Source organism: Necator americanus, chromosome IV (assembly GCF_031761385.1).
Source record: "Necator americanus strain Aroian chromosome IV, whole genome shotgun sequence".
NCBI classification, from domain to species: Eukaryota; Metazoa; Nematoda; class Chromadorea; order Rhabditida; family Ancylostomatidae; genus Necator; species Necator americanus.
The window spans coordinates 29,224,665-29,238,556 of record NC_087374.1 but is presented as its reverse complement, the minus strand read 5'-3'; the positions used below and the strand labels follow the sequence as shown (position 1 = coordinate 29,238,556).

General features: G+C 39.9%; 1 protein-coding gene across 4 annotated transcripts; it reads left to right on the top strand.

The window, feature by feature from the left end:
• Positions 1–2,901: 2,901 nt before the first annotated feature.
• On the top strand, positions 2,902–11,923 carry RB195_003105 (uncharacterized protein; the record flags this gene model as incomplete). 4 transcript variants are annotated; one of them, XM_064200638.1, is made up of 12 exons in its annotated part: positions 2,902–3,071; positions 4,001–4,163; positions 6,544–6,694; positions 6,997–7,138; positions 7,203–7,359; positions 7,523–7,603; positions 7,660–7,761; positions 9,017–9,182; positions 9,429–9,485; positions 10,119–10,183; positions 11,614–11,763; positions 11,822–11,923. In XM_064200638.1, 12 exons carry the CDS (start codon positions 2,902–2,904, stop codon positions 11,921–11,923), a joined length of 1,506 nt encoding a protein of 501 aa, XP_064056517.1. The 4 variants fall into 4 exon arrangements, with proteins under 4 accessions (XP_064056517.1, XP_064056516.1, XP_064056519.1 ...); XM_064200637.1 differs by lacking the exon at positions 9,429–9,485; XM_064200635.1 differs by lacking the exons at positions 2,902–3,071; positions 6,544–6,694 and having other exon boundaries at positions 4,127–4,163.
• Between the last annotated feature and the right edge of the window lie 1,969 nt (positions 11,924–13,892).

Here is a 13,892-nt window from a genome sequence, read left to right as displayed (position 1 = left end):
GAGGTAATCCCGTTTATTTCTTCCTAATTGCCGTAAAAAACGGCCCGGAAGATGCGGCTTCGAGCGTTCCGGGACGCTATTTCCTACAACGAGTTCAATTGGAGCGCGCCAGCCTTGTGCACCCGCTGCATCTTCCGGGCTGTTTTTTTACGGCAATTAGGAAGAAATGGACGGAATCACCCGTTTCCCCACAATCTATGACCCCGTATAGGCATAACTCACCTGAAACCCGCACCACACCAGATTCATGGGGTGATGCTTTTGAGGATCTTAGCAGCACCGTAAACACCGCATCAGGATCAAAAACATTTGCTCCTTTTTTTTCAGAATAGATTTTTGGAAAAATCCCGAGTCATTTCAAATATGAATCTGCAGCCAGTCTTATCCGTTTGCCTTTTTGCAATTATAATCTCTGTATTCTTTGTAATTTTGATAGATTATTTATTAAAGCTCCTTATTCCTTCAATTCAAGGAGATCCCCCTTCAAACGCAATAATCATACCAATCCTATATGATCATGTATAATCCAATATAACCCGTAATTCGCTTCCTGTAATTGATTAATCGCAAACATTTTATCTTCTGTGTTTAACATTAAGAACTTTTTAGAATAGTGCAAAGATACACTATTACATATTTCTAAAACATCTGAATCATCTCTAAATCAAAAAAAAAAAATGGTAGCGAAGGCGAAATAAAATGTATTGCATGTATTGCATTTATTGGGTGAAATGAGTTTTTCGTGTGCTTTTCCTATTTGTACACTTTGTTTGTTGTTGTACTTTGTAAATAATACTTGTTCGTACTTTGTGTAGAAGCGGGTACTTGTATGCGCGATGGTGGCGCGTAAAGATGTTGCTGAGGTGTACTAATTCTGAACTGTAAGACTGGATACATTTTTGATGACAGTTCTCGAGATTTTGTTACTAAATATTACAGCGTATGCAGATAAAAAGTGAGTGTAGCACAGTGGTAAGACGTCAGATTGCGAAAACGCGATCGATGGTTTGAAACCGTCACCTGCCAACCAATCCTTTCATCTCTCTGGGGTCGATAAGTTGTTACCCGACTTGTCTTCGAGCATACGGGCATAGTACATCGGCTGGCCTCCACTGAATAGATCAGATAACTTGAAGTTTGAACAGTTCCGAGGTGAAGTGAACACACTGACGCATTCCAAGCGGCCTGATTAACACCGGACACCTTATCCATTATACGTTTGTGCAGATCCACGAATCTTCTCTGAAACTTCACTGCTTCAGTGAGGACGCCGTTTTTGATTATTATATAGGCTGCCTTCGCCCTCTCAGGAAATCCATCCTACACGAACTTAAGATAGAAGGCGAAGTCACTGCGACAGCGAGAACAAAAAAAATTTAGGACATACATATACAAGCGAGTCAGAAAATATTTATTTGCAGCGCAACATTTTACGCACTTTCGAAAACAATCAATAAGTATCAGTAAGTGGATCGCTCTTCGTTCGTCCATTTTGGCTAGAAAGAAAAAAGAAAAGAAAAGTAGTAGTAAAGAAAATTAAACTTAATCTAAGATTATGGGAGTATCCGTTGAGCTTTATCTTTGAGGTTTAAACCGAGAAAGCCGATTATTCCGCTATTTATTATATTGCCATTATCGTGCTGATATTTACGAAAAGTCGTGTTTGACGACTTGGTCCTCAGTTATTGCTTCAGTTGTTAGAAGTTTATTTGAGTTTCATGCATTTTATATTGTCTGACATCAAATATCTAAAGTAATTTCAATAGAATGATATTCTCCTACGATTCGTAGCGACAGGTTCCCTTCTGTAAATGAATTATAAAGTACTTGGTTCGTTAAACAATGAGATTTTGCTATTTCATGTTTACTTATATTTCATGTTTATGCTTTTTTTGCTAATCGGAGTAAACAGTGCTGTTTTACCCTTGTCCTTGAGTAACTTAAATCAAGAATTATGAGACAGCAATAATGGACAGGATGTGAGATCAATAAATAAAGCTAAACTCATATTTCCATCATCTGCGATTGAACGTTGGAGAATTAAATACTTAAAATTAAAATAAAACTAAAATTAAATACTTGGGCTCACATTTACCTTGAAAGGAAGTAGAAATATTTGCTAAATCAACATTAGATTAAAATAGATTGAATTAAAATAGCATCAAATATAAAATTAACTAAAATTAACCAAATATTGACAAAATATGTGGTAGTTCCGTAAATCACTTAGATTGAAGTAATATTTAACGATATGTAAAACCCGTCACCGAACCTATGCTCCTTATATCCCGTTTAGTACGTCGGAAGCAGATTTCGAGCCGTCCTCATAAAATATTGCAAATAACGTGTAATTCGGATGATTTCTGCATTTGCAAGACAATGAATTTTATCGGTATTTTGGGCGTTGAGAAGAAATTTACGAGTTCTTCTAAATCTACTTAACAAATTTGTAGAAAAAAAACAGATTTATATTTGCAAATTATTACTCTAATGAATAGCGCTAGCTGTCCTTAGTTGTTTTATTCTGGTGAAAGAAAAAAAAAACAGCAAAAACGTTTTTATTTAGCTCTCAATATTTAAAATATTTGAGGAATTTCCGAGGTTGAATATTTTAGTCCCCTTCAATGCATGAATGAACAAGAGGTTTATTCGTTTTATATCTCGAGCAAACACCTGTAAATGCTGTCTTTTCACTCTATTTTACACGTTTTTCTTCGAACACCAGTGAAAACCACTTCCGCTCATTTTTTTCTCGATTGCCCTTTCGTTGAACCACAACGCTTTTGTCTCGTAGTCGTATTTCCAGCTCATTTCTTTCACATAAACGTATTGTTCCAGCTCATTCCAGCGCACAACTACTCATAATAGTCGTCAGTGTTACTCTATTCTCCAACCGGGAATATGGGCTGTCGTCCCTCGACACCCGAGGTGATTACCGTAACTCCCCCGGATCCACCACCTAGTGAGGTGCCAAGCGATCCACCGCTATCGAAACCACGTTCATATCGTCCCTCAATCGCTAGTCTACAGATACCGAACTTTCAAGATGACTTGAGTTCCGAATGCATGAGGTGAGACCATTAGAAAGAGAGTTGTTTAAAGAGTAATTAGGCCTATAATTAACCATCAAAGTGAAATTCAATTAGAATCGTCTTCATTTTAAAAAAATCAATTAAAGAAAATTCAAAACTTATTATTTTTAAATTTATTTTCTAACTTTAAATCCGAGCCTCATCAGACCTTTATGTCACGTTAGATGCACAAAGGACATCAAACTTCTCAGTATAAGTGAAAATATTCAGGTCAGGCCTCCCATTTTTATCGTATCCTCTTCATCTCTTCACTTAGTCGTAAACAACGACGTTATGACGTTTTTGTCACTGATATTCATTATGAGAATTTTTTGTTGTATACTTTATATTTTACTTTCACTATATTTTATATAATTTTTTTTCTTATAAGTAGAACTATTAGCCTGATCCAGTCAGGCAGAAATTTCTCATAAAAATTCATTAAAAAAATAGGAGTTCTATTAGGAAAAGGCGCAAGACAGTGTGCGGACAGTGAAAGGTTCCCGGCATTGAATATACTTTGCATACTAAGAGTAATCCTCCAATTAGGCAATGCGCAAGGATTCGAATCATCCCTTCTCTTTTTCTTCTTAGTGAAATGTTCCTATAGAAGTGTTATTTCGTTTATTCGTCAAAACTTCCGTGAAATATGTGAATAATGGCAATTTTCCTCCCCGTGAACACTGCCCTCCTACGGCACTCCAAATTGACTTCAACCGCTATTTTAATCCTTATGTTGAAAGGGCGACGAAGGGAAATGTAAAGGGCAACCGCTTGCACGGACAGGAAGTGCAGCAACAATGACTAAGTAAGTGTCCATTGTACGTCGGATTGACACAATAAACTATGACATAAACCAACAAAAAGTGCTCTACCTATAACCGAAAAGTACACAAAAAAAACCGAAAAGAAACATAGTTGCATTTTAGCGATCGATCAACAGATCAAGAAGCACCGGAGAATCAGGATTACCTCTGCGGGACTGATGTTTCGTTGCAATGGTTGCTTCAAACATTCGCCGATAAGTTCAACAAGAATTTTGAGGAGGAACCGCAATGGATCACAGAACGACTAAATCGACCGAAATGGATGGTATGAACTTTTCCTATATTTATCTTTTTTCTAGATGAAAAGTGGATATTTGACTCTTAGAGGCGTGAATGAAATCGATATTGACCCAAATTTGAAAATTTGCAATTTGTTTGACAGATAAGATGCAATTTTAGCTGAACGAGTATTAGCTTATACTTGCTTATTCCAAACAGGGAATGTTACGAAAAAGTTAAAATTGAAAACTAGTGAAATAAAAACACAGATGTTCGGGTCAATTGTAAACCTGTTGTGGGGCAAGAGTACGAGAGTATCCAGCCTCTAGATCCAGGCTTAATCCGTTACGTTCTCGAAGTGAAGCGAATTTCCTACGTTATAGTGAAAATTGCTGCTGTGCCACCCTGCGGCGCTACTACGGTAATCATATTTGTCCATAGTATCCGTCCGGTAATGATTAAAACTAACATAACTCCTTGTACAGGTGCTAGTGGAGTTAACAAATGTGTAGAAAATAGAATGAAATTGATTCTTTTTCTTCTTCTTTTTTGCTTAATTAATTCCTAGATGTGAGTATTACAAGGATTTTATACGAGCGATCTCCTTTTTATTTCTGGTTCCCAAGGATTAGATCTGAAATAGCGCGCACCTCGAACCTTTTGAAGTATTTTTAATAATTACGGATACATGTTATTGGTTAACGACGAAAGGTTTGATGGTGGTACACAACAGAATACGCGATCGGAAAAATAATCAGCGAAAAATTAACAAAAAAAAAACTCTAATGTCTTATTTCGTGTCTTTTTTTTTTTGCAATTGTCTGTAGAATTCGCAGCAAATCGCTTTCGCTGTCATGAACCATCCTTACCTTGAAAATCAATGTTTCCAATGTGATCAACACTAGAATACCGCTACGCCTACGCACTACCGATGGTACTTCTTCACATTGTGTGTGTTTTCACGATGTCGGGACGCACTTTGACACAACGTGAAACACTGGCAGTATTGTAACATCCGCATAGATCGTTCATCCATCGTTGGATTAGAGGTAACACGACTAGAGCCACTCTCGACGACGTATTACGAGAGTTCTGGAGACACAACATCCGAGGGCGTTACTGTAGTCGGGTCGAAGTGGCGCTGAGTTTTGGTGCAGTTGCGTAAGCGGCTGCGCTCGAAGTGGCGCGACGCAACTTAGTGGTTGGGATCAAAGCTGACGTTTGCTAGCACCATTCATCGCTGCAATCTGAGTAAAACTAGCGATGGTAACACCTCGATCAAAACCGCTAGCTTCGGTTCAGTTGCAGGCAGAGAGCTTCAGGTCGTTTCATCCAGCCTATATCACCCCCGGTTTTAAGGGAACAACACAAAATGGAACCGATTAGATTGACTTCATGCATAGTAATGAGGAATTGGTCCCCCAAAAGTGACGGATTTCATTCTTCGGACATGTAGTTAGTAGACACGTTCCGTTGCGCCTGCACGGTCAATGGTTCAAAACCCCAACAGGTCAGGCCCGATAAATTGGTACCAGACTTGTCTAAGAGGATAACTGACTGAGGAACACAGACTTGACATATCGGCCAGTCCACATAGGTCACTGTATAGGCTAAACATGCGTTCGTAAACCCCAAACGATTCCGAATCGAGTTGAACGCGATGGTGCATCCCAAGCTTATTGATTAGAGGCAGCGTACCACCAAACCGCCGTGGTACGGATACGCTCCAGAGGAAACCTGAGACTGATAAAAACCTCTGAGATGATACGTGAACTGACCCCGTAGGCGACTTTTGTAGGTGGTGTACATGTTCGTAAACCCCAAAAAACTCGGAATTGAAATCGATCGCGTTCCCGCATCTGGAAGGGGTTGATCAACGATAAGCGCTCTATTCATTTTACGATTACGCGGAAATAAATCCATTTGTTGGACAACAAATACGTATGTCAACGACAAATACGTATGTGGAATGTTCAATGTCCAGTAGGCTTATTTACGTTTCTTTCCTTGGATTTATGAAAGAAGTGGTACAATACAAAATCCAAGCATAAAAAACCCCATTGTGACATTTACATTATTCGATATATTTCCGCTCACGACCAATCAAATGCTGCCAACAAAAAGACGTAAGCCAGTAGAGCAATTTCTGGTAATGCAAAATTCATCTTTGAAATAACTCGCATAGCACAAGTAGAAATTTTGAATGCGTGCTGTAAACAACCCATTTCTCGGAATCGTTTAACAGCTTCAAGTCCAAGAATCCTGAATCTTTTTTGTCGTGCAAGGTTCCGTCTCTGACGTAACTCGGGTAATTATATCGGGGACCTCTGACGTAATTCTGATGGAAAAAAAGATGTTCAGTTGTTGCAACTACAACTACAGAATGCAGAAATCCTTCGAAAAAAAAATCTCATGAATGAAGCCAGACAGGAGTGAGGAAAGGAAAAGGCGTAAGAAACGTGGGATATACAAGCCGTGTCTCGTCATCCGAACAATCAGCACCAACACCTCTTCATTATCCTATTGCTGGAAAATCCGACGCTTACGCCCGCTATCGAGGGCTTGGGACGTTGCAAGGTGCCTCGTAGGAGAAAAGGATACGTGAAAACCGTTCCTTACGCCTTTTTTCTGGATACCTGCGAAGAATTGGGTGTGCTAACGCTCATACTCATGAATTACATCTTCACTCCCGACCTCCTCGTAGATCGAACTCAAATCCTTAATAAAGTTATTTGTTGCTTCAAACAAAGAGCAGTAAAACGGCATCCCGGATAGAGGGAGAGTAGGATCGCGCTTGAAATGTGGGAAAGAGAAAGGGAGAGAAAAGTTAGATAAAGCAGATAAACGATAAGGGAGGTATAGCGAAATTATTCCTTTAGATTATGCCACATCCACAGTTTTGCGAGTGACATTCGGCTGGGAGGATGACGATCTGCCGAAGAGTGTTATCCTCAAAACTCTTTCCTCGAAAGAGTTGCGCGATGACGATGAGGCAAAGTATCACTACCTCATGTTCAAAAGGTGATTTACACCTTTCATTTTTTCAAAAACATTTACGGCTTTCTAAACAATAGATATTTTACAGAGAATGTAATGTTTACGATTGGACGCAAAAATATTCGAAATTAGCGTCTCCTAGAATTTTTCATATAAAACGGCAAGCTAAGGATTTCGGCGGGGTGGTAGTTATGGAGGACATCGGGGAGCGAGGAGTACAACAGGACGCCATTAAAGGTTTGTCGGTAAGTGATTGTGGTTTTTTGAATCGTCTGAACTCTCAGCCGTACTTTATTGAACATTAGAAAAAAATTAAAAATTAAAATTAAACATTAGAAATTGAACATTGTTTAAAAAATTGAATTGAAAATTATTTAGAAAATCGGAAAAATTTTTCTATCTCTTCAGGTTGACGGTGTAAGAGATCTTCTACGACATTTAGCTGTTCTTCACACAGTTTCAATGAAGCACACAGGCTGGAACACATTGGTGCTAATAGAACAGTGCTGTGATTCACCCGATAGCGTTATCCATAAATATTTCAGGTTGCTGACCTACCTCCATCATATTACGAGTATTTAGTTTCTAGTTATAACGATATGGTTAATTTTTTCGAACGTCATGACGTCGATCATTCACGCTTTGTGGTAAGTACGGTAATTTCATTCATATGGAATGTGAAGATAAAAGTTACCAACAAGATGAGGAGAAACTCCGATTTTCAGTCTTTCCAGCTCTTCTGTGATTTCATTCTCTCCAATTTTTGACCTCAGACCTCCCGTACAGAATATTTTCGGAACTGTGAGCCTGTTGAAGTGCATTTCTTGAATGATGAGACAATGAATCACTGAAGATAATCTTGTTAGTGTTTTCCCGAGAGACTTCGCACAACAACATCGCTGATTGAGGTCCTCAGAATTTTAAAATACATTTCGCTCCTCTCCATATTTTTGTTATAACTATATTTTATTGCCAATAAGTTCTTGGGTAGATGTAGCACAGCACATCTCTGAGGGAATTGGCCATATGCTTTTGATTGACGCGTTTGATGGGGTTCAAACCGCTCACAAGTTCGTGTTTTTATCCTCTCGGACGAGATTGTTACCAATTAATCGACTCCGGAGGGATGAAAATCTTGGTTAGCTTGGAGAAGTTTCGATCCATCGACCGTGTGGCCACAGCGGAATCCTAACCGAATGCGCCACCCGTCTGTGGCTGACTTGATATGTCGATTAGTTGCCACAATTCAACGTATAGAACTTGGAACTTATTCAATATATAGTTCCCGGAGGTGATTAGTCTTCTGCATTGAAGTCGATCATGCTAGCGGTGGATTGACTTAAGCCAACCGCATATGTTTAATGCATTTTTTATTCTTAACAGTATAAACGAAAAAAAAAACCTTCGATAAACCTGTACCAGACTACTGGGAGGATAAAAACACTAGTACTTCAGTCATTGGCTAGTCCCGCAATTCATTGTCTGAGCTCTGCAAGCGTTCCCACACTTCAAACGATTCTGAATTGAAGTCGAACGCATTCCAAGCGGATTGATGCCGGACATTTTATCCTTTATCCGTTACTTATTATACTTACTTACTTATTTCGGTATTTGAGTAAGTAGGCGACGTGGAAGACACCAAATTATAGCGGATGGATATGATTTGTGGTACAAGTCTTCATTGGTAACGATCCTACACAAAATCCTTACAATTTATTCTTGCGTGTACTAAAAACTCTGACTTTTGTGGTATCTGATTTGAAACTTATAGCAGTATTGTTTTCGATTGTTTTTTGTTGTTGTTTTACTAGACCACAGAGTTTCAATCAAGAAATAGTGCTGCTGACACAAATGTCTTGAATAAGTCACCAATAAATTAAACTGTCAAGCTTTTTTTTTCAGGAAACCGGCCAATATTTCTCTTCCGAGTATCTGTACACTACTTCTACTGAAGCTGCAGAAAAATTGCCTCCTAAAGTTTTCGTACACGGTGAACCATACGCATCTAATGTGTTTGTGTTGAACGACAGTAAGGATAGTCGGATAGCAGCATTGATCGATTGGACAGGTAGGTGTTTTTTTTGTTCTGGAATTCTGTTCATGATTTTACGGAAAATCTCCCTTTTTTGTTCGAGCCCTAGAGTTAGGAAGAATATTATGCAAATAATACGTAATAGATAAACGATAAGGCACAAGAATGAATTCTGGATGGATGTCGAATCTAAATGTTCCCACCTACCGCGACTTGCACCAGTTACGGTAAAGAAAACGCCTTGTTTCTCGGTTTTTTGCACGATCGCTGTGTATTCTTCAGCGTTACCATCGATTCGCCAGTCGATAATGTTATCATTACCCGGCCATTGGCAAACTGGTAATATTATTAATATCATTATTTTGATCTTTACTGCTAGCTGAAGAAAGCAATACTTCACAAAATATTTGAAAATCATGGAATAAGTGCTTGAATTATTTCGAGAAGTCCGAAAAACTCAAAAACTTCCCAACAGATCCCCTAACATGAACTCTTATTTTCATTTTCGTCAATTGCGTGGTTGTAAAGAGTTGCCTCCTCGGGGAAATTGAAGCCAGCGGTGCCCGTGATTATTTATTATATATCAGTAGATGTATCGCATTTTCGCTGCAATCGTTGGTAATTTTGTGCCGCGTCCTATCTACTAATGAACAGGACCAAAAATGTTGTCTTACTTTGGTATTAGGCTTTACAGTATACTATTGAGATGGAAATCGGTATCAAAAAATTCTTTTTTTAAGAACTTTTTTAAAAATCTGCGTGGCTAGCAGACATAGCTCACGAATAGGTGTTAATGTTGCAGCAGAGGCTATAAAGCCACAGATCTAGATCCACAGAAACCATGGTTTGTTGTTTGCATTGGCGTGGCTTGACTGAAAAAAATTACCGAAACCAGGGCACCCGGGGAGAACCCTTCGTCACTCAACATATGACAATAATGCGCCTTTGGACCATAAAAAAGGATCATTTTAGAGAGCCATTCGGGATGTTTCGGCGAAGATATAGCGAAGGCGATTTGTTGGAATCTTTCAACGAAGGTGAGTGGAATTGCTTTTTGATATCTGTATGCCTAGTGAAGAGGGCCAACATTAGGGTCGATTTTACTACTAGGTACATACTTGGTATATTAGGAATTCGGGTAGACACGACCTCGAAGCTGCAGCAGCGTACGCGGCTGCGCTCAAAGCGGCACGAAGGTGGGGGTTGAGGTTGACGCGGGACTGTCGCCAGATTTAAAGGCATCACCCTACGAATCTGAGTGGTACGGATTTTAGGTGGAGTATTCGTATACGGGATAGTAGATTATGGAGAGGGAGTGATTTCGTCCATCTCTCCCTAACTGTCGTAAAAAACGGCCCGGACGATAAGCCTTCGGGCGTTTTGGCGCACTATTTTATACAAGGAGTACGACTGTAGCGCGCCAGCCTTGTGCGGCACCGCATCTTCCGGGCCGTTTTTTACGGCCATTAGGAAAAAATGGACGGAATCCCCCCCTCCCCCTCTGAATAATCTACGATCCCGTATACGAATAGTCCACTTGAAATCCGTACCATCTCAGATTCTTTAAACTTCCGCGATGAGCGGTGCTGGCGAGGGTCCCACCCGATTCAAACTGCTACTCTCCACCGCCGCTTCGAGCACAGCCCTTTAAGCAGTTGCACCGAGCTTCACGTCGTATTGACCCTACTATACATTATTTGTCTCAAGAGTTCTGCTTAGGTTCTTTCAGTTTGATCTCTGTCCTAGAAATTAGAGGTGCTGCAATGTACGAAAGGAAGTTGAAAAAAGCAGGATTTTCAAAATTCTCGCTGCTCCACTGTAAGAACGCAGTTTGTCTGTCCACATATACTAAAAAAACCACAAGACACACATATAATTGGGATTATATTTGTATCAAAAACAAACTCGTAACCACTTACCTTTCTATCCATCCATAATAACTAGCAGCTTTGCTCCTTGCTCTGTTTCGCCATTGGATAGAAGCGTTGTTAAAGGCAGCGTATCACGATATTACCGTGTTACGGAAACCGCAGAGAAAACGTAGAGATCGGGCTGTAGATGCCCCCGCTCAAATCTCCCTATTCATCTTGAAAACGGCGTGGGAACCGCTTTAGTCCCTACGATTTACGTTAGAAGCGACACCATTGCACGCGCTCCTGTCCATTCAGTTACCCATTCATTGGTTTTATTTGAATAGGCTGGTGAGGAGACCTCACTAATCTTCGACCGCTCGCACGCGGATGCGGCGCGTGCACAAGTGTGTAGGGTTGCAGCTGATTCCGTAGGAAGGGACGGCTTCTACCACACGATTTTTTTTCACGACGACCAGGAAAAGATGAGCGGAACCACGCTCGTTTCCATAATCTACGATCCGAACTCTACGTTTATTCCTGGAATTTCCGTACCTCGTTAATTTCATGATGCACTGCCTTTAATGACTGGAAATAGAAAAGTTTTTTTTTTGTAGGATAGGCTTGAATGTACGACAACTCTACTCGAAGAATACCATTTACAATTCGTTGCCCATTCTCCGGAAGACTCCCAAATCACTCTGGATTTAGTTCGGAAAGCGTTTGATATGTTCGTTCCACTTGCAATGGTAACATTCGTAGCAAAGGTAAAGAAAACTTGATTTTCTGGAGAGCAGGCATTTCAGCCATTCCATCAGTTTTCAGGTGATAGCGATGAAGAACAAAGAGGATATCGAACCAATGATTGAGCGAGCGAAAGGACTCATTCAAAATGTATATACAATGGGAAGGATACTTCATGGATAGCTGTACAAAGATTTCCTCATGAATTTATAATAAATTATTGACTTAAACTACTTCTCGATGTCTTAATTCTTTTTCAAAAGGACTTCTTGACACAAGTGTCTACTAGATTTTTCATTACTTTTTGTTTTAACACCACCTTTTTTCGATTGAAAAGAGTTCTACTACCTCATAGTACCATATTCCGTGCTTGTACGCTGATACTGAGGTGGATTTGCTGCAATTAAACCAAAGTTTGTTGCACTGCAAGTTTTTTTTGTACACCGTATCAATTTTCGGCAGTGCCTGGTGTAAAACGGTAGAGTACTGGAAGAATCCTTACTTGTGGCCGCTATGTTGAAGTTTTAATCGGAGCAGAACATTTTTGAAAATTATGAAGTTTCTCTGCATAACTAACTGAAGTGAAAATTCCATTAAGAAGTCCTAATGTTTAGTGTCAGCTCAGCTAACTTATAACCTCATAATCTTAACCGAGGATGAATATTATAAAGATGGTGTCATGATGAAGGCATCACCCCACGAATTTGGAGTGGTACGGATTTCCGGTGGAGTATTCGTATACGGGATCGTAGATTATTGAGAGAAAGGTGATTCCGTCCATTTCTTCCTAATTGCCGTAGAAAACGGCCCGGAAGATACGGCTTCGAGCGTTTCGGCGTACTATTTTCCACAAGGAGTTCGATTGGAGCGCGCCAGCCTTGTGCACGCGCGCATCTTCTGGGCCGTTTTTTTACGGCAATTAGGAGGAAATGGACGGAATCACATTCCTCTCCCTAACCTACTATCCCTTGTGCAAATATTCCAACTGAAATCCGCACCACCTCAGATTCGTGGTATGCTGTCTTTAACATATGACATAGATTCCCCCAAAAGCGGAAGCAAACCAATCGAAGAAAAGCAAATGTTAACGAAGATGTTATAAAAGTTGCAAAAAAGTACGAATTGCAACAGGAGAACTGAGAGCGGTACTGATCGAAGGAATATATATCGAAATATACTAGGAATAGGAATATATATACATATATATCGCTACAACAAACTTTCATACGGAATATCTGAAATATTCCGTATGAGAGGGTGTTGCAACGCACTGGCGAAAAGTCCCAGAATCCAGCCAAGCTTCTCGTCCCTACCACCTCGATGAATTGGTGCCGCTGTTGCACGGTGAGGATGAGGACACTGACTGACCTGATGCATTGGAATTTTTTTTTGTTTCATCAAACTCAGCGCAATTTTCCGAATACGGAATCAATCAACTAGAAGAACGTTGAAAAGTAGTAATAAATTGTTCAGAAGAGTACATAAGCGTTTGAGTTCTGGACGAATTGTCTGAAGTGTAAATGAAAAAAAAAAACCGAACGAACTTAAGAGACTGGGTTACGTAGCTTTTATTTATTTATTTATTTATTCACATACGCTTGGGTTACGTAGCTTTTATTTATTTATTTATTTATTCACATACGCTAATGGTGCACCAGAAAAGAAGGATAAAAACACTGGGACACACTTGTCTAAGTCAGAAAATCTCACGAATAAATACTTGTAAAAACCGGAACACAATTTATTGTCAGAGGAAACTGACGCTGTCTTTTTTGTGGCGTATAACAAGTCGAACACGTCGTTTTCCTACTCCAGAAAGTGAAGAATCCCCTTATGACATCTGCTCCCCACCCAGAGCGCGTAGCATTGGTCCATTTATCGATATATCGCGGTTCGGACTGCCGACTTAGCCAAAGGCGTAAAGAGTACTTTGGAACAAGGGGCAAATCGGACAGGAGACAGGCAAGAGGATTCATCAGCTTTTGTGATCCTCAAACGACTGAACACCACCATCTAGACAAGTCAAGACCAAACCTGCTAAAAGATGCGGAACTTAGTGAGGAGATTATCCGGAATTAGCCGAGAGAGGAGGTACTGTGACGAAACAAATTAAAGAGAGATTTAACCGCAAGATATTGGTATCCTTGTTAGC